Source organism: Arachis hypogaea, chromosome 18 (genome assembly GCF_003086295.3).
Source record: "Arachis hypogaea cultivar Tifrunner chromosome 18, arahy.Tifrunner.gnm2.J5K5, whole genome shotgun sequence".
In the NCBI taxonomy this organism is placed as follows: Eukaryota; Viridiplantae; Streptophyta; class Magnoliopsida; order Fabales; family Fabaceae; genus Arachis; species Arachis hypogaea.
Window position 1 is genome coordinate 5,001,794 of NC_092053.1, and position 21,763 is coordinate 5,023,556.

General features: G+C 32.5%; 1 protein-coding gene and 2 long non-coding RNA genes across 5 annotated transcripts; 1 reads left to right on the plus strand and 2 right to left on the minus strand.

Moving 5' to 3' along the window:
- Nucleotides 1–4,450: 4,450 nt before the first annotated feature.
- Nucleotides 4,451–8,100, plus strand: LOC112773107 (uncharacterized). Of its 3 annotated transcripts, none has more exons than XM_025818146.3 (10): nucleotides 4,451–4,763; nucleotides 4,854–4,901; nucleotides 5,004–5,074; nucleotides 5,157–5,238; nucleotides 5,679–5,784; nucleotides 6,014–6,261; nucleotides 6,460–6,778; nucleotides 6,862–6,976; nucleotides 7,062–7,195; nucleotides 7,629–8,100. In XM_025818146.3, the coding sequence occupies exons 7-10, from the start codon at nucleotides 6,497–6,499 to the stop codon at nucleotides 7,722–7,724; spliced, it is 627 nt and encodes a 208-aa protein (XP_025673931.1). In that variant the 5' UTR covers nucleotides 4,451–4,763; nucleotides 4,854–4,901; nucleotides 5,004–5,074; nucleotides 5,157–5,238; nucleotides 5,679–5,784; nucleotides 6,014–6,261; nucleotides 6,460–6,496; the 3' UTR covers nucleotides 7,725–8,100. The 3 variants fall into 3 exon arrangements, with proteins under 3 accessions (XP_025673931.1, XP_025673930.1, XP_072080107.1); XM_072224006.1 differs by having other exon boundaries at nucleotides 4,463–4,763; nucleotides 6,465–6,778; XM_025818145.3 differs by having other exon boundaries at nucleotides 4,451–4,901.
- A 1,599-nt stretch (nucleotides 8,101–9,699) lies between these two features.
- Nucleotides 9,700–11,670, minus strand: LOC140181154 (uncharacterized). Its single transcript, XR_011875861.1, has 3 exons — nucleotides 10,629–11,670; nucleotides 10,329–10,545; nucleotides 9,700–9,987 (listed from the first exon to the last, which is right to left on the minus strand). It is a non-coding gene; the product is annotated as an uncharacterized lncRNA (long non-coding RNA).
- Nucleotides 11,671–12,834: 1,164 nt separating this feature from the next.
- LOC114925866 (uncharacterized) lies at nucleotides 12,835–13,882 on the minus strand. The gene is made up of 3 exons (XR_003815693.2): nucleotides 13,628–13,882; nucleotides 13,405–13,537; nucleotides 12,835–13,311 (listed from the first exon to the last, which is right to left on the minus strand). It is a non-coding gene; the product is annotated as an uncharacterized lncRNA (long non-coding RNA).
- Between the last annotated feature and the right edge of the window lie 7,881 nt (nucleotides 13,883–21,763).

The window sequence follows — 21,763 nt, forward strand, 5'->3', positions numbered from 1 at the left end:
TCAACCAGTGACTCACCGGTTGACCCAATGATCCAGTACTATGAGCTGCTCGATCACCGGTTCATTACTGACAACTACGATCCCCTGTTTTCTCTCCTCACGAAAAGACCAAAAAGGTTTTCTATGTTAGGTTACATCAGTTTCGAATAGTAATAAGGATAGACGGTCAAAAATTAGACGAGATAGATAAGCGGTCAGAATTGAAAACTAAATGGAGTAACGAACTCTATTTTAGCAAGTAATCAGAATAACGATAACGACAATAATAATAATATCTCTTCATGCAATTGATGTTCGACAAGTATTTCTCATTTATAGTTCGCCGTAAATAACGCATACCTTAGAAATTTAAAAATTTCCTTTGAATTGTATATTATTTTATAAATTTCAATTTTTTTGTGTACCACAAAAATAGAGACAGGACGGATGATACAAAATAGTGAGAAGTTTTTAAAAAGGTTAAACACGAACTCTATCTATGTCGGTGAACAAAGTTACTTATAGTCGTCATCAAGTAAATCTTCGCGGTACAGTAAGGGTTTCGGGTTTAGCAACTGCTTTGGTGAACAAATCCGTGAGGTGACTAGAACACTGTTTTATCAGTTGCCAAGCTTGGGAACGCTGGTCAAGCCGGTTAAATATTTAATACTTAACAAGTGGACTTGTCCGAATAATAGATGGTCTCATTACGAATAGTAGCATTACATAACAGAAATGTACCATTATTCCAAGGCCCAAACTGGTGACCTAACCGGTCGGGTTACTCTATCAATGGTTCGATCTCTGTTTCACCGGTTGAACCAGTTGGTGCGGTCGTATGTGAATAAAATTATACTCTCAGCAACCAATATTTACTTATAATATGGTATACGCATTCTAAGTAATGCTTTCAGAAGATCGAGCAATTCTAAAAGAATATGGAATCAGAACAATAGCTATCATCAGGGATGAATTTAGAGGGGGGCTAGTAGTGGCCTCGGCCCCACAAAATTTTAAGAAACCATACATTTATCTGAGATATGTATTTAAAAGATAAAAAAATATGTTATAATTTAATAGTTTTATATGTATTATTTTTTACTATATGATGGATTTATTTCTTATACTGTGTCTTTTAAATAATTAATAAATTATAGTTTATTTTCAATTTTTTTATAATTTTTGAAAGAATTTATTTTAATTAATAAGGTATGTGATAATTTTTAACTAAACGCACTATAAATTATTGGTATGTTATAATTTTATAATGTATTATTGATATTGTTATGTTTCTTTTATGTAATTATCATATTAAAAATAAAATTGTGAAAAAAATTATATATATATATATAAATCTTTTAAAGGACTAACTCTAAGAACTACATGTTAATTATCTTTATTAAAAAAAATTATCTAAAATTCGGCCCTCCATATTAAAATTTTTGTATCCATCTCTGGTATCATGTTAACTTTTCTCCATACTAAATACGCCTAATTTGTCCTCCCTTCAAATAATAAAGAAGGCCATTTATAATTACATTTCTCTCTTACTTTTTAAAATAACATGTTGTCATATATTCGTTAACATTAATTTTAATGTATTGTTATTCCAATTAATTTATTCACTAGAAACTAACTATGTACTATAATTAAAGGAATCTCCTCAGAGTGGTCGCGTTCAAATAGTATTCACATAGTAAATCCCTATTCATCAAACTATTCAAGTAGTAATTCCTTCATATTCAGTTGGAAAATTTATCTATGGGTGAGTTCTACCTATAATTAACCTAACGTAATATATAAATTACCCTTCTTGATGTGTCATCTTTTAAGTGGTCATTATCGTAACTATGGTTGAGTAATTTTGTAATTTGCTATTCGGGATGGGTATTGAAAGAATTTCTTAATTTTATAAGTTGAAAGTTAAATAATAATATTGTTACCTAAGTATTCGTAACAACTTCTTTGAACACAAAATTTGTTGTTGATGACTTTGGGTTCCCATCTTCGTCCAGAATTGAAATATTGAGGACACTGTGACACTTAACTCTTGACAAAGTAACATAAATTTGACCATGGATGAACACTGATTAAAGCAAGTAAAGTCCCACACGTGATAATGCTTGACCATGACTCTAGTAATTTGGAAATTGCGAAGCATACCATGAATGAAAAATGTCTCCGTCGGTGAAAATTTAATGGCAATCCTGAATCTGACAGGATCGAGTACGTTGTTAGGATGTACACTTTATCTCCAACGTTTCTAATGGTCACTACCGTCCCTTCACGTTACGTTGTTGAGAAGCTTGATAACTTATAATGTTGAGACGTTGCATTCCGTAAAGTTTAGTCTACGTCTCGCAGCAAAATCACGGCGGCTCTTGAACTCAAAGTCCAATTACGGTTGGGTAGTCCCGAACGTTTGATATCATTAACTCACAACGCGGTTCACCACTCTTGTAGTACATCTTAACTTTCATCAACCTGACATATTGTATCAGAACCCGATTACACCATTTTCAGCCCTGGAAAGATTGTCCAGACGAAAGCGTGTACCTTCTTGACACTCTCAAGGGTACCATGACAAAATCGCTCCAGTACTTTTTTTTCTTTGAACTTGTAATTTGAAAAGGATATTACAGTATCTAATTCTTGTAATTGCTTCATGGATAAATGTTACTGTTATATAACATCAGTCTAAGAAATTGTAAGACGACAACGGCTCTATCCTAAATGTTGAGACACAAAAAAGTAATTAAGTCGTGGTTAGCTGCCAAGAAGGTACACACTCCATTATTGACCATGTCAAATAGAATGTTTGATGGTAAATCTATTTTTCTATAACAGAATATACAAAAATTAATTACATGTACACTGTTAACCACCAATAAAACCATATCGAGTTATATGTATTTAAAATTTTTCAAACATAAATTTTGACAATTAAGTTAAAATGTCACACAGAATTTACAAAGAATAATAATTAGTTAGTAAGTTATTTTAAATTGTTACAAATATTTACGTGAAGAATGCTTCATCTTAATAAAATATTGTAAATTAAACAAAAATATGTAAATACCTTTCTTTAAAACCAATCAGAAGTAATGTATTTCATCCGTAACAAAATAATATTTTTTGGTTGTATGACAATTTAATACGTAAGTTTAAAATGTAGAGAAATGATTTGAACTAAATCTTAGCATGGGTTCTGCAAATAAAGAGAGAAGTGGGGAAGCCTAACTCTTTCTCTAACACATTCCTTGAATTGATAAAGTTAACTAAAAAAAAATGTGCATTCAAAAAATTATTAAGTATAGAGAGTATTAATTATACTAAGACGTCGTGTGAAATTAGTAATTTTTTCGAAGAATTCAAGAAGATAACATGAAGAGGAAGAAGTCTCATGTTACACAAAGAAAAATCTCCTAAACCTTGAATCCTAAACTCTAAATGAATAATTTTTAGAGTAATTTGATAAATTTTATATAAATATATAAAGGAAATTAGTCATTCTGTTATATTAATTTTAGTAACCATGGTTAAGTGATATGGAGAATAATTTTATTAATTATAGTAAGATGTCGTGTGGAATTAGTGATTTCTTCGAGTAATTTTATGCCCATCAGTAACATGATTTAAGAAATTAGTTATTTTTATAGTAATTTTATTAATTAGAGTAACATTATCTTAGAAATTAAAAGTTTTTTTTAAAATCATCTTATTAATTATACTAATATAATATGAGAAATTAATTATTATGTGAAATTAATTTTATTAATTACAGTAATATTTCATGAAAGTGTATTAATTATGTAGTGTATCAATTAAAATAACGATATAAAACTTTTAAAAAATTAATGTTATAAAATTTTAAGTAATATAAAATAATGAAATTAAAAATTGAAATGCATGTGCAAATCCAATAACAATCACCGTATTCATATTATTCGGCGTATGAACTTTGGCTATTTTTAACCTTAGAGAATATCTGTATTTTCTTTAGTTTATGAAAAAAAAAAGTCAAGGAAAAAAATGACTAATGAACTATGGCTCAAATGGCATAGTCCACTATAAGAAAAAGCATTATTTTTGACGCCAAAAATCGACGGTTATTTTTGCCGTCGATATTTTTCGACGGCTTGCTGTCGATATTATCAACAAAAAATAATTAAAAATAAAATATTAAAATCGACGGCCAATTCGTCGATATTATTATGGTGAATTAACCTTGGTCCTATTATCGTCATACTGTCGACGAACGAGGAATAGAAAATACTTTTATTTTAAAATCGACAAACATGGCGTCGATTTTATTATTTAAAATATCGACAACATTTACCGTCGATAAATTTAAACGGTCTAGATCACTTTCTAAAATCAAATGAACGGTGTAAATTTAAAATATAAAATAGACGTGTAAAATGTTTTTTTTTTATTATAAATTAAATCGACACATATGCCGTCGATTTTTATCGCTAAAAACACAAATACTCGCGTCCTCCTCCCGCCTCCAAATTTGAGAAACCCAATTCCCCAAATTCCCCATTTCATCCCCAAATTCCCCAATCACCAGTAACACAATTCCTCCTTGTTCTACCCCAAAATCACGGTTGCGCCGCCGTCGTTCCTCCGTCATTCTCACTCATTTCATAATTCATTCATATGAATCCCATTCTCTCTCTCTCTCTCTCTCTCTCTCTCTCTCTCTCTCTCCACACACATCACACCATCCTCTTCAATTCTTCTTCATCTTCCATATCTCTTTTCTTAGGGTTCCATTCCACGTACGGTTACCGTCATTTGCAATGCTCAATTCTACGTACATTCATTCAATTCAGTCTTGACGCTCTTTTTTTTGTTCTCATCATTTGTAGAAACACCAGAGCTTCTTCAAATCCAACCACCCGAACTCAGATTTCTCTGTAAGTCCATCTTCTTCACCAACTACTTACACTTACAGCTTCTTCTGTATATCTACTCTTCCTTAATTCACATTCTTTCTTTCTTTCTTCTTTGCGGTGTAGTTGAATTAAAGAAACAAAGCTCGTGCCTGGTTCACATTGTAAACAAGTCCGATCAGTATGTTACTTTTAAGGTACTTTCGTTTCTTTCTTTTCTAAACCAATCTTGAATGAATATGCAAAAGTAAAAAACCTCAACTTCGAATCAATGTGCAGGTGAAAACAACGTCTCCAAAGAAATATTGTGTTAGACCTAACTTAGGCATCATCAAGCCAAAGGAAACATGTGATTTTACTGGTATTCTTTTCTTCTTCTAGTTCTACAACCCTTGTATATGCATAATAATAATGGTTTCGGTAGGTCCTCTGTTCTCTGATCCTTTGCTGTCTTGTTGAGTTGTTATTGCCTTAGTTATTTTTTTGTAATTTGCTGTGTCTTTGTTGCTGTTGCTGTTTTGTTGAATTTCTTGCTATGTTGTTGAGTTTTTGTTGTTATTGATATATTGGTAGACTAGATTGGCTATATAGCAGTAGAAACTTTGGACTTTGCAGGCTATATGTTGGTAGAATTGACATTTTATAGCTGTTTACACACAGCACCAATTGCATTCAGAAAATCATGAGCATAGCCATACTCATCTCCCCTCCAAAACCATTCTCATAGCCATTGCAGTGGCCACTACAGTTACCGTACTTCTCACCATTTTTTTTGTCATATTCTTGTTCCGTTGACAAAAGTCTTCCAACAAGAATGGAGCCTGCAAGGATAAGAATCCAAGAGGGCTTCATGACACAAGCAGCAGACTCATTGCTTCAGCAAAGTTGAGCATTAGTTCTAGTCCAGGTAAATTGCAAACACTCAATTCATTTGCATAGTAATTATGTGTTTCTCGGCATGAATTAACTGCTTATGCAGATCATCACATGAATTTGCATTTCCAATAGCACATAAAGTAAATGCTGCCAACATTAACTCAGATATATCCTTAAATGTATTAACATTCTTATTCTTATAAGGGGTAAGTTTAAGACATAGAAGCTAATGAATAAATGCTTGGAAACATTAATTTCAGATGTGAAGGGAGGATGTCTTCAAGGAGGAAACCTTAGTAGGTCACCAGCAGCACCTAAATTCAAAGGAGTACAAGTTTTCACATACAAGGAGATAGAAGTGGCCACAAATGGATTCAGTGAAGCAAATGTCATTGGTAATGGAGGGTTTGGTTTGATGTACAGATGAGTCCTAAGTGATGGTACTTTGGCAGCAATCAAGTTGCTACGCAAAGAATGTAAGCAAGGGGAGCGTGCCTCTAGAGTAGAGGTGAGTTGAGTGTGTTAGCTTCATTTAATGATATAATATATCTCTTTTGTTTTTGGTTAACAATGCAATGATTTAATCTTGGGCATGCACATACGTAAGTCTTTTCTTGAAAGATGTTGCTAATTTGCTGCTGCTCTGCTGATTAGTTCCTTTTTCACTTACTTTTACTCAAACTTATCTTCCATATTGATTGCACAGCACAGAAACAAGACTGAAGATAGGTGCTGGAGTGAAAATGGAATGGGATAGGAGGCTTAGAAAAAAGATGTTGCAGGAGGCATGTTGTTTTGAGTGGCAGAATTTAATTGCGGAAGCATCAAGGAAAGGATATGCCAAGCAGGAAGAGCTGCAGTGGAATTCCTATGGAATCTTGGATAAACAGCTGAAGCAAGAGTGGTCAGAGTGTGTTGAACAAAGGAAACAAATGGTGAGGCCACCAGGTAGCAAACGAGCGCCCAAGTCTCCTGAGCAAAGAAGGAAAACCGCAGAAGCTATTGCTGCAAAATGGGCTGATCCAGTAAGTGTTTGTATATATTAATAATACATGCAATTCTGATTCTACTTTTATGGGTTCTAAAAGAACTAGGCATAATGCAGTAGATGATTCAGTATAGAAGAGGAAATTCCAAAAGCAGAGTGAAGAAGAATCCTCCAACGAAATTGATATCAGAAAATGCAGCTTCTGGATACACCACTAAGCTACAATCTGATGCAAGTAACTTTCTTTCTTTCTCCCCTTTAAAATGCTCAAATGATATAAACTAAGACTTGATGATAACCATTTTGCATTGTAATCAAAGGGTATGTATCTCAAACAATGAAGTTCGGATCTGTTGGTCTGCCACCTTATCGAGCTTACTCACTGGAAGAGATTGAGGTAGCTACAAACAATTTTGACTCAGCTCGTTTCATGGGTGAAGGTTCTCAAGGACAGGTATATATACCAATTCTATTTCACTCCATCTTGTTTTCTTAGTTGTATGAAAGCTTCTGTTTGATGAATATTCTGACACATTGCTTAAGTGTCAATCAATCCAAATTGGTTGATGCATGTGTACTTTGATTCAAAGAAAAATTGAAATCGTAATTCTTCCCTTTCTTTTTCTTTCGTTTCATCTGTTATTGTTGTTGTTGTTTTCTGAAGTGATTTTGAATTTTTGATATCTTGTTGGTTCCGAAGAAAACCGTGGTTATTTTGAAGAGTATTTTTTACTTTGAATATTTAATTAAGTAGATGACAATTTTATTCTATTCTTCAACCTTGTTGTTATAGGATGACAATTTTGAGTTGTTGGCTACTCAATCTCGATTAAGTATATGCTTTTGGAAAATTTTAGTGTTTAAGATCTCATTTTGAATTGGTGCAGATTCTACAAATGATGGACTATTTGAAGTCTGAAGATGAATTTGTGATCCAAACAAGGTGTCCAATGGTGATGAGACATTTCAGGGATGATCTATGACTGGTTTAGCACCATTAGAGAGAATAATGAGAGAAGGATTTGGTGAATAAGAGCTAGCAATGACCTTGTCAGAATATTTAGCACTAAAACATGTCTTGAAAGGGAAGTTAGTCTCATCAAATTAAAGAAAATATGTGTGCTGAGTATTGTTTTTCTAGCTGTAGTTAAACACTTGTATCCCTTGTGTTGAGGGCCATAGGCCATAGCCAAGAAATACACAAGATTCACCCCTATCATCTATCTTATATGAATTATATTGTCTAGTATAAGGGAAGCAAAGGCAACCAAAAGTCTTATTTAATTACTTTACTTTGAATATTTTGTATTATTAGTGGATTGCAATTTAAATGAATATAAGTCTAAGTTTAGTTATTTATCTTATCTTGAGTCTTTATTTTAGAGGATTATTTATTATTTTGATAAGTTTGTAACTCATTATCTAATATTTAGTATAAATTTTATTTTTATATTTAAAAGTTTATTTGTCTTGTTATCTAATATTCTGTATAAATTTTATTTATATAATTAAAAGTTTATTTGTATTAATTGTTTATTATTTTTCAAATAAAAAAAATAATTAAAAAATATAACTATTAAAATCGACGGAAAAGTTGTCGCTTTTTTAAAGTATCTAAATTAATAAATCGACGGCAACCGTGTCGATTTTATTGAATCAAGTATCGACGGCAACGTTGTCAATTTTATTAAGCATATTATAGTAAGAATGTAGAATTTTCAAATATCGACGGAAGTGACGTCGATTTTATATAATAATATCGATGGCAACATTGTCGATTTTAGTAAGAATGTAGAATTTTCAAACTCATATTATAGACAAAAACGCTGTCGATTTTATTACATTATTATCGACGGTAAGGCAAGCCGTCGATTTTATTAGAATTTTGAAAAATCGACAAACTTAATAGCGACCACCTCCACCGTCCATTTTGCCGTCGAAATTTAATATTATCGACGGCTTTGCCGTCGATTTTGCCGTCGATTTTAACGATGTTTCTTGTAGTGGTCTTTTCGTATTTGTCTAAAAGGTTGTGGATTAGAGAATATCTGTAAAATTTGATAATGTGTTTTAAAAATAAATTTTAATAATAAATTTTAATTAATCTATGCACACTAAAATTTTCATGTTGTTAGTATGATAAAAATTTTAACCCCAACACCGAAATCACAAGCTCCCAACTCGAAACTTCCAACTTCAACCTCCAAGCTCTAACTCCTAAACTCTAAATCTTAACCCTTGAACTCTCTTAATTAGTGTTTTGTTTTTTTATAAAAATAAGATAAATATATTTGGTTATACTCAAAATAATATTTGAAAATTTTTATAAATATCTATATAATATTTTAATGTTATCAATTAAAGTATTTTTAATATTTTCTAAAAATTGTATATTTTTTTTTTTTACAAAATCTAATAAAAGAAAGGCTTGCAATAAAAATAAGAATAAATGACAATTTGTACCTATGAGAGATGAAAACACTGACATTTGTACCCATCAAAGCTCGAAACTAATCTTGTACCCATGATAGATGATGTCCGTGTGACAAAAATGCCTTGGCTTGGATCTGAGCTTGGTTCGTGAGTTTCCGAACCTACGTGGCACTCCCAACCCCCCTCCCCCCCAAAGCCATATCTAAGCCAACCATTCACCATCATCATCTTCATCTTCTTCACCATCATCCCCATTCATCATTGTCTCTTCCCAGCCACCATAACCTTCATCACCATCACCTCAGCACCGCCACAGCCACCTCCCTTCACCACAACCTCCGGCAACAACCCACACCGCCGCGCCCCTTTCTCTTCTTCTTCCCCTCTTCTCATCTCCGCTGAGCCCAGAAACCACAGCGCCAGCTCCTCCTCTCCACCATTTGTTGTGCATGCCGAATAAATATATTTTTGTTACCGAACTTTGAACTTCAGAATGGTGAAACGCTTGTACCACAAAACTCAACATTGTAACTGAACGTCATTGAAAACAATTTCTTATTCATGAAGTTTGTCCAATACTTTAACAGTGAACTACACACCTAAGTAATCAAATGTAAAATATCGGTCAATTAAATACAAAATAAAAAACATGGGAGTCCGCGGCCGCCTGTGTATTTCTCCTTGGAATGATAATCACTTGAACCTTCCCATGTTGTTGGTGTATTTGTCTTCAGCACTTGGGAACTAGAATTTAAAATCCATTAGAGTGAGTGTATTGGCACTCCTTTATGTTTCGGGGAGGATGACAGAACCCTGTACAAAAAGAAGGAGAGGTTTGCTGTTAACAAATTATCAAGTTGGATAATTCAGACACAATCCTACACACTCTGTCTCACAAGAGCTGACTAAGGACAACAGAATAGAGATAAACGTAGAACATGGTTTAGGTTGAAATAACAGTGTAAACGGTTGGACAAAAAATGCCAAAATTGAAAAAATGGATCACTTACTTTCCACCAAACAGAATGACCAACATTTCTACAAATTCAAAAGACAATAGAAATCAACAGCCGACCACATGTATAGAGCTCTCTGTGCTTGCAAATTGCTAAAGAAGGACAACCGGAACATGAAATAATGATGGATTTAATTACCTGCATCAAAAGTATGAGCAACCTAACTGTACCAACCAAACAATTGCAAGGGGTACATGCAATTTTAGGACTGTGAGGTGCATGTTTTGCAACAGGTTCTATCTTCCAGAGCTATGAGTTTCACACCGAAATAGTGTAACAGCATCCTCTCATTTATGACCTCATAATACTCAACCATTTGACTTACCTAATATTTCTCATTCCCCACCGTAGACAACTATAAGATTTCAAAGTGAATTCTGAGTCTGTTATTAGGCTAAATAGGTAACATCAACACAAGTACAAAACACAAAAACTCACATCCCACACCATAGAGCTGTTACATGTCGCTTGATTTGTGCCATGAAATCCTACTTACGTCTCCTATGTGGTGACATTGATCGTATTGGTACTTGCAATTTCGGTGCCGAAGACTACAATGTTTCTCACTACGCTCCTATTGCCTCTCAATTGATAACACGTTTTATCGGCATGACCGTAACACCTGTTCAACGGGTTTGTTAAGAACAAAAACCCAAATTCACAAAATTTATCTCTTCCAATGGGCTTCTTACATGACGTGTTACTATACGTCGGATCTGCTTGTTTCCCAAAAAGTGCGCATCCAGGTCTTCTTCTTCTACCTCGTCCTCATCAATTGGGTTGAAAACTTTGTTAATACAGTTATCTTTTTCAGTGTAAAAGTGTGATTAATAATTCTTTAAAAAAAAAGCTCAAACAATTCCAATACTCGTATTTATTTAATCTTGCTGCATTCCTATTGTTACTTAAAATGTTAAATTTTCTCAAGGAAGATAGTAACTAACAATGTTGAGATCATTTTCCAGTGTTAAATGTCGATATTTAATTTATGGCACGTAGTCGAAATCAATTAGAAGCATAATTATTTTTAAGGAAATGTTGGAAATGACTATCAAATCCGATATCGTCGGACATCCTAGCTGGGGATGGAATAAAAGTAAAATGGATCAAGAAAGAAGATGATAGTATTTGGCTGAATGAAAGTGAGTACAGGGTTTACGAGTTCTTCGGTTTAGACCACGAGTATCTTGTGGTTTTTAAGTACAAAGGAAACTCTAAATTTAAATTCGTAGTGAGTCATTCGAGTGCTTCGGATATGGATTATTCAAGTTTCAAAAGTTTCCATAATTTTCACCACCAAATGATTTGGAAAATCATTTCCCACATGGTGATAACCATCATGAAAACTTGTAAAACTTGAGTAATCAATATCCGAGTCACTCGAATGGATCACCACGAATTTATATTTAGATTCCCCTTTGTACTTGAAAACAACAAAATACTCACGAGCAACCCCAAATAACTCGATAACTCCGTACCCACTTTTATTCTACCAAACACTACCATCTTCTTTCTTGCTCCATTTTACTTTTATTCAATCACCGGCTAGTACCTCAAACAGTATCTGATTTAAAAGTCCTTACCAACGTTTATTTAAAAAAAATTGATGCTATCGATTGAAATCGGCCGCATGTACTAAATTAAATATTCACAGGTGACAAATACAAATGCATTACACATTGTTAACCTCCCATTTCCTCGACATGCATATAACTTTTGTTTTATAAACTGGAATGAGTCAAATTTAAATGGAATACGAGTGATTATATTGTTTTTCTTCACAGCACTATTTAATAGAATTTTATACGAAACAAATATTAATATTAAGAATGACTGTATACACAACAATAACTAAAATAGTACGCACCGATTCATGAGTAAGACTAGGGAGGAAGCAGCTACAATGAAAAAAGAAGAAGCGTTGCTGTCCTTCAACTTCCTCTCTCCGTGAGTCCTTTGGGTGACGGTTTTGAACCCACGAGGCGGTTGCGGCAACCCCAATAGTATTGGATGGGATGGGACGTTTAAAGGTCACGACCGTGGCATAGGCAAACAATTTACCTGTGGACATTTACTGAAAAAGAAAATGCACAATGCGTCAATAGCAAATAACATACGGACAAGATTTTACTTATTAATCTTTCTCTTATAGAAGAGCGGATTTCTATCTCATCACTATTTATATTTCGAACATGGCAGAACTATATTTACCATCAACCAGAAGCAGTGTACATACATGACGTTTATAAATGAACAAAGCGAGCGGGATTAAGCGGTGAGTAATTTTCTAAATCCTAACTCGTTCGTACAGTCCAGAAAATCAATTCAAACAAGAAACAATTTATACACTAAATAGATACATGCGTGTAACAATTTAAAAAAAAGGCCTAAATTGAATTGTTCAACCAATTTGGCCAGTTCGTTAGCCGATTAAAAAACTCCTAACACGTAAGTATAAGAAGCTTCCTATTGATGTCGAATGCAAATAGTATGAAGGTGAAAACAACAAAAGCAACATATAGTTACAACTCATACACCAGTTGTGCTCAAAGCTTTTCAAGTCAACCACCGGTTAAGGTTCAATTTACCAACTAAGTTTTCATGCTAAAGACTTGAAGTTCAAGTTCACACCTGCACATCTTACTTTTGCAAAATCTTACTACATCCAAAATTTTACACAATAATTTTCAATATTAAAATCTACAACAAAATTCTCAACATCAAATTTCACAGTAGTGTTTCAACCCAAATATACAGTCAAATTGGAAGTACTTCAATGAAGCAGAAAATTTTTGTTTTCAAAGGACACTGAAGAAGGGAACGCTCTCATAAACGACAGCATACATGGAGTTGTACAGCGACGAGCACAAACAACGTCACCAAGAAAAACCTAACATACACGCGAAATATGGACAACTGATGATGGTACTTGCTTAGCAGCCATCTCCATCTCACAGATCACATAATCCACTCTAATATCTTTCATGTTGCCATACTTTGCCAGATGTGGTTTCAGCAACATTATCACCAGAAAGTGCGCTAAAAATACTGTTGAACATATAGCAATGAACAACTTAGACATTATCCTTCAAAAATACGTATCAAACTCAAAACGCGCATTCTGCATAGTAATAATAACAATAAACATAGTCATTAGTGAATGAAATCCTACACAGATAAAAACCAACAGAGCAAAAAAACATCATAATCACACCTCTATGGTCATTGTAGAATTACAAGCCTCGCTTACCCAAATCGGCCACCACTTGCTCGTCGGAAACATCTCTATCCCGAAAAGGTCCTGTTCCGCCATGTATTGAACCCCCTTAGTCTGCAACCATGATTCCCTGAATACCAGACAAAATTACAAAACCCTACCCAATGGGATTACAAAAAAGGAACAAAAATTAAGCAGGCTGCAGTGATTTTAACAACACCTCAGTAAGTTTCTCCTCTCAGACTTCCGGATACGCGAGGAATACAGCTTTCCCCCATCAGTGATCGCCATCAATAACATTCGCGATTAGATCCACCTTATCCGAAGCTGTTTTCGGTCTGTCATAAGCCATACCCTCAGACGCCGCGAACCTGATATCCAAATCAATCATTCAATACATCACAACGAAAAAGAGAGAGTTTCGAATCAATATATAACAAATTCACACAAGTTAATCGGATAAGATAAGGACGAGGACTTACGTGGAACACGAGAAGGTAGGATAAGGAAAGAGGGATCGACGATTTTCGATACTGATTCTCTTTAATTGGGATTTGGGTTTTAATTATTTCTTACCCGAGCTTGAAACCTGGTAGACTCAACTGTTTCTTATTTTCAACTCTTGGGCTCAGCCCAAACACCCCTACCCGATCAAAAATCCCATCTAGCCCAACCCAATCCATCTCCCAATGAAGTCGACGCATAGAGGTTGTTCTTTCCATCGCTACCGCCACTCAACCATCGCAGCTACTTCCTCCGATTCATCTTTGGTGTCGACTAAGGCCTTTATGACATTGAGCTGGCACGCACAAGCTCTCTCCACTGGCAACAATGATGTCTTCCGCAGGTCCAGTAACGATTACATGGTTTGGCCGCCGATCTACTACGAATGCCATCCAACACAAGGGTTCCACTTGCCCACTGCTCCTGCTTCAACGGTGGTGTCGATTACAACCTCCAAATTCACCTTTCGTTGCTGTACAGAACCACTACCTTCCGTGCTGCTGGTTGCTGTGAATGGCCCGTTTCTGTGAGGCTACCTTGTTCTCATGTCATTCTATTTGTAGGTCACTCATGGCCAAAAATAAAAAAAAATTAAACAACGGCCCAGCCCACTCAATCAATCCACCTTCAGATCCATAACATTGTTTCAGCTGCTTCCATTAGCTGGCTCGTCCATCAACTACCAAGGCAGACAAGGTTACAGAGCTCTGCCAAGCCTGTTCCCTGCAACCTTCATCCTTGCCACTTGTTAGCACCTGCTTACATCTGTATGTATAAATATGTAACTGGCCAATAATAAAACAGGACATGCACGTAAGGAAATTGCAATTGTTGCAATTTAGTAAAGCTTTCTCTCCTTTATTTTATTCAGGTAACTTACCCTTTAAAAATTGATTATTAAAAACAAATAGATTTCTTGTATAACGAATACATTATACCAGTATTATTTAGATATATTAAAGACGAATTAATGGCCTGAGTCCTCATCAAGCTAATAAGTTATAACAGCACACACACAGTGACAAGAACATGTTTGTGGGTCCATCTAGTGTACAGATGTGTTTTGGTACAGATTTACAGATTTTTGTTTTTTGATTTAAAAGCGTATCACTAAAAGTGTTGCTTAAAGAGAAAGTGTTACCCTTAATCATTAACTTGGCTCTGATACCAATTTTACTCTTCATATTTTACTTCGAATAAGTTTATAATTTTGAAATAATTTGCAAATTTATAAAAAATGTTGACCATTTCTATTATTACTAGTATTTATAATTCTGATTTCATTTTTATAGTTTTTCAATCTTGTTTTGGTTTATAATATTCTTTTTTGCATGGATTATTGTATATAAAATCTTTTATCTGTTTGTCTTTTTCTTTAATATAATTTTTCAAATCTTCAAAAACTTCTTTTATTTCTACACTTTCTATTGTTTCTAAATATCTTTTTAATTTTTCAACCTCATTCTCCATTTTTTCTTTCAACAGCTTTAATTCTTTTAAGTCATAATATGGTTTTCCAGGCATTTATAAATTTTTTAAGTTTAACTCCAACTTGTTTATATTTATTCTTATTTCTATCCTTTTTATTATAAGGTCATCAATTTCGATCTGAAGATTATTTAATTCCTTTTTATACTCCTTTATTTTACTTTTTAATTTTTTCGCTCTTTTTCTTTTTATTTTATTTTCTGGTCTTTCAATCTTTGTATGCTTCATTATTTATTTTAGAATTTCTGCAAATTCTATCATCGCTTCATCACTATTTTCTAGAGATTCTATTAATTTTTTTAGCTCTTCAACTTCTCTTTTTAACTTGTCATAGATTATTTTTAGAGCTTCAAATGCTCTTTGATTTATTTCAGAAAACTACAAATAATTCAAACGATTTTCTCTTTCAAAGAGCTCTTGTTTCTTATCTTGATAAGTTACATATATTTCTTCTTTATTTATTGTCATAATTTAGTATTTAGGGTTTAATTTTTCGACCTTTTTTGTTAATTCTTTTATTTCAGAATTTTCTTCTTTAATCTTTAACTTAGATAAACTTAAAGGGCTATTAATTTTAGATTCTCTTATTTGAAAATTTGATGAAACTAATTTTCCTGATAGTTCTTTTAATAATAGAACTGAGTTTTCAATAGCTTTATATTTTGGTATTTCTGTTTTTACAATTTTCTGAAATAATTCATCGACATAAATTCTTTCTCTGTTTTTAAATATTATACTATGATGGCTATTTGTTAAAGCATAATTTATTGCATATGTAATTGAAAATGGTTCATCATCTTGTTCCATTAGATTCTTTCTATGAAATTTATAAGCCAAACTTATAGATCTTCCAAGATTTTCAGTTGATAAAGGTATAGCATATCCAAGATGGGCATTAAATTTAACATTTACATTTGCCAAATTTCCATGAACAATTTCAATTATTTGATCTATTGGGTCATCAGTAATTTTTTTGTTGATCCTTAATTTTCTCAATCTGTTTACTCAATTCTTCATTAAAAGATTTTGTTCTATTAAAAACTTCTTTTAAAAGATTTTGTTTATTAAAATTTTCATTTGATTTGAGATTTAATTCTGTTTTTAGAACAGCCTGCTTTTCATTATCTAATAAAGCAGTTAATCTATAATAATCAGATTCTTCTGTTAATTCTAAACTTTCTAAATAATTCATAATTGAAAGACTAGAATGAAGATGTACCTTTCTGGAGAAAAACTTCCTTTATTTAGTATATTTTACATAAGGGGTTTTTATCTCCAAAGAGGAGATTGTAGATACTAACTCCAGAGGGGAGTTTAGAACTATTTTTCCCTAAGGGAATTCTTCCTCAGACTATAGAATCGCCTCGGCAGCTTCCTCCTTGCTCTCCTAGCATATGAGTACTCTTAGCCTCCTGCTTCCTATTGTCTGATACCTTTACAATTGCCTAAGCAACCTATTTATAATAGTTGGGTTTGATGGACAATTCCCATCCTTACCCTTCTTATGACGTCATTGCTTACGTCATTGTTTGTTCTCTTTCACCAGCTACATTGTTGGTGCTCTATGACCTAAGTGCTTACGTCACTATGCAATAATATTGAGAGATGCTTCAGATGCGCTGTCCTCTTCTTTTATCATGTGACCGTCAGATGCATTGTCTTCTTCCTTCATCATGTGAGTTGATTCCGTTTCATTATTGCTTTCTTCAGATATCTCTGAGGCACATAGCTGGCACTTGTGGTCTTCTCTGTCTTTTATCAAATAGCAGAGATTCCTCTTTATCCTTTCAGGGAGCTTTTCTAAAAGTCCAGATAAGTTGTAGAATGCTGATTCAAATTCCACCAAGAGTCTCATCTCTCTTTCTTCAATTTCATTTCTTTTACTGGACACAAGCAGAATTGTGTGAGATTCTTTCGTTATTTTTTGAGTTCTTTCAAAGACCCTTGCTAATGTGCTGGCTAGCCTTCCTTCATGACTGTAAATTATTAAATCTTGAATCTGATCAATTGGTTAAAAATTTCCTGGGAAGACGGACATGAATATTACTTGGTGTGCTGGAACCAAGCATTCTTCTTTTTCATTAAAAATAGGTTGACCGTTTGTAAATTTTAGGGATATATCCCTTGGATTTACATTGTCAATCATATTTTTAAATCTCTTTACTACATCAAGGAATCCTGCAGGAAACTCACTAATAATTTTTAGATCATTAAAAATTAAAATTGTATCAATTAATCCATATTGGAAAAACTGATAGGTGTCAGATGGGGAAGCATCTGGAAATATAACCAGCTTTGTTAGCTGTTCTTTGGCAATAGGATAATATCCCAAAATTGCCCTTTTTTCTTCAGTCCAATTCAGGACTATGTTAAGGGTTTCTCTGAGATTTGATCTACAGACCCTTTTCTTTTCCTTGATTTCAGCCCTTGTAGGAATGTTTCTGATTATCCCTGTTCTCTGGGTTTGAATTGGAGCTTTATCTGCTCTTTTTAGGGTTTGCTCTGGATGGAGAGCTTCATATTCCCTGAAGGATTCCTTTGCTTCTTCCAGTGTTAGAAACCCTCCTTTATGAATTATCCTTGATTGATGTGTAAATGGTGCTGCTTTTTCCCAGGCATCATATACTCCTTTCATGGGGCCATTATAAATTACATAATATTTTTTATCTTGGGTGGATTTTTTAATGATTTCAGCAATTGTTTTATTTTCTGAAATTTTTTCTTCACCTGATTTGTCCACCATGCTCAGCTGGCTGAACTCTGATGGTTTTGCTTGTTGTGTTGATTTCATTGCTTCAATGGCCTTCTTGAGAGATTGGATCTGTGTCCTTATTTGCTGACAATGCTTACATTTTTCGAGTTCTTGCTCATATTTTTGAATTTCTTGATCTAATGCGTTGTAGACGAACTCCATTCTCTTGTTAATGTATCTGCAATAATATTTTTGTCACCCTTAATATATTCAATTTTTATTGGATATTGTAACAAAAATAATTGCCATCTTACCAATCGTCCATGATTATAATTAACTTTTAAATTATATCGTATGAAACCTGTTAGGTAACTTGAATCTGTCCTTAATGTAAATTCTCTGGGCAGTAAATCAATTTTCCATTTCTTAAGAGATTTAATTGCTGCTAGAGTTTCCTTTTCATGAGTGGTATATCTCTGTTCTGTTGGAGTAAAAGTCCCTGAAATATACCTGCAAAGTAATTTCTTTGGGGAATATTTAGAATCTAGTGATTCTTTTTCTTATTCCAAACTTTTTATAGCTTTCTTAGCTTTTAGACATCCTGACCAGGTTATGTCTGAAGCATCTGTTTCTACTACTAAGTAGTCATTTTCTTCTGGAATATAAAGTTCTGGAAGTTTTTCACATAATTCTTTAATTCTTTGAATTTTCATACTATCTTTTTCATCCCATTTCCATTCTTTTTTAGTACTTATTTTTGGAAATAAGCTTTTAGTGTATTCTGTTATATTTTTTAAAAATCCTTGATCAGAAATATAATTTATACACCCTAAAAATCTTTGTAATTGTTTTCTATCTTCTATTTTATTAGGAAATAAATTTACCTTTTTTAGAACATTTGGTTGAAGTTTTAGCTTTCCTTGAGTGGATAAAATTAATCCAAGAAACTCTATTTCTTGTTTTGCTATTCTTGCTTTCTTTTTGCTAAGAACTAAACCTTTTTCTTTACATCTCTCTAAAACTATTAATAATTTTTGAAGATGATATTCTTTATCCTGTTTTGTAAAAATTAGTATACCATCAATGTATACTAAAACAAATTCATTTAACTCTTTTAGATTTTCTTCCATAAATCTTTGGTAAATACCTGGGACTTGTTTTAATCCGAATGGTAATACATTCCATTTATAGAGCAACATACTTGTTGATTCTTTTGTTGGGCAAGTAAAAGCAGTTAATTTCTTTGTTTCTTCGTCTAAACGAAGTTGCCAATATCCTGATTTTGCATCAAGAGATGAAAACCAAGTTGCTCCTTTGATTTTTTCTAAAATAGAATCATTTCTTGGAAGTTTATGAGCATCACCAATAGTTACTTCATTCATCTTCTTATAGTTAATAACTATTCTTCGTTTTCCCCTTTTAATTTCATTATTGTTTTCGACATAAAAGGCTGGAGCCGCATGAGGACTTTTACTTAATCTTATAATTCCTTTTTCCAAAAGATCTTTACATTCTAATGAGAACTCTTCTCTATCTCTTGCGGAATAAGGAATTTTATTTGGAACATTTATCTCTTTTGTAGGATCTTTTAATTTAATGCTTACTAATTCGTTATTTGTATTTTTAATATCTAAAGGATTTTCAGCACAAATTTCATCCAAAAGTTCTTCTATCTTTATTTCAAGATTATTTTTGGGATATTTATCTGAAAGTATAAATTTAAATAACATGCCTCTAATATAGAAAATATTTTAAATTTTAAGATCTTATCTATAGTAGTAGTTGGTATTTTTATACGTTTTGATTTTTGATTTATTGAAGAATCGTGTGGAGCTTTTAAAACTATATATGTTAATTCTTGAATGAATGGATGATATAGTTTTAAAAAGTTATTTCCTATGATAAAATCCATTCCAGAGTCTAACATATATATAGATGGAACAATGAACCTATAATTTTGAATAAAAATTTCAGCCATCTTTGCTTTTTGGTCAATTTTATGTATTGATTTGTCAGCTATTCTAACTCTTAATGGTTTCTTTAATTTTTTCCAATCAAGTTTTATATTTGTACTAGCAAAGCATTGTGTTGCTCCAGTATCTATGAAAGCATTTATAAACTTTTCTGATATTTTTATAGTAATAAATGTGGCATTATTACTCAGTCTCTGAGTCTGTTTCTGAGACATATTCAAAAATATAATCTAGGTTATCATCAGATTCTTCTAATGGTTCCATGAAACAAGACTTAGTAATTTCTATTTGTTTAGTAAGATCCTTTTTATCCTTCTTTTTTGGACATTCATTTGCATAGTATCCTTCTTCTTGGCAATACCAACACTTACAATTTTCTTTTTTATTTGGACAATAGTCATTTTTTGTCTTTTGTTTTTATTGTTATTTCTCTTCCTAAAATACCTCTTTTTTCTCCAGTTTGGATATTATTTTTTTTTTCTAAATTGATATTTTCTTTTTCTTTGAAAATTTTTATTAAGACCATATTTTTGAGGTATCTCTTCATTATCCTGACAGCAAATTCTAATTATATTTGCAAATCTTTTTTGAGTTGCTTCTTGATATTCTTTATTATAGACTTCTTGTCTATGATCTATAATATTTTTTCCAAAAAATTCTTTATATAGAATCATCATTATATATAATATCTTATCATAAGCTGTTATTTTTGTTGCTAATTCTTCTATTATTTGATTTTCTATTGATGTCATATAATCTCTTATAGTTCCTTTAGTATGAAACCCTATGTAATTCCAAATGTCTCTTCCAGACAATTCACTAAGTTTTGGATTAGTAAAAGCTTCTAATAAAAAGGAATTCAACCAGTTTTCGAAAATTTCTTTTTCATTCTTTTTACCGTCTAAATCGAGCATTCTTTCTCCTTCTATTTCCTGGATTTTAGGAACGTATTTTGATGGTATTTTTGTATATTTTGAATCTTTATTTATAAACCCTTTTTTAAAAGCATAATTATCAAAACCTGTTTCCCATTTAAATTGAGATTGATTATCCTTAGATGTTCCAGCTTCATTTTTTACTTGTATTGGAATTGCTGGTTCTTCGTCACTTGAATAATCTAGGATGTGTTCTTCATTTTCTATATTTTCAGAATTTACTAATTCTTCTTCTATTTGAAAACCCTGTTCCATAATATTATTTTCTTGAGCCATTTTTAATTGTTTAAAAAGCATTGTAACTTCTTCTAATTTTTCTTAAATATTCATAATTTTAGTGGTGGTTTTACTTTTAAATCTGTTATGTTGATTATATTTTGAAATTTTATAGATACTAATATTTCTTCAAGCATATCTACTATAGAATTTAATTGTGGATTAAAAGTATGATAAAGATGTGGGGAATCATTTCCATGGTAACATTTTTTAGAAATTCCGTGTGAAAAATAAGTTTTTTCAGGTTTTTGAAGTCCTTCAATAAAACTTATAGTAAAATAAAGATTTTGAGAAAAATCATTTTGTATTGATTTTAAGAATTCGGTGTCATTACAGTTAACATTAGTTAAAATCATTAATTTTTGATCTATTAATTTTGATAACTTAATTATTTCTTCTCTTAAATCTTCTAATTTACTTTTTTCAATTAGGTGACGCTTTTTTTTGTGAAGAGCTACGGTTTTAAGTGAAAAGTGTGGCTTTGAAAA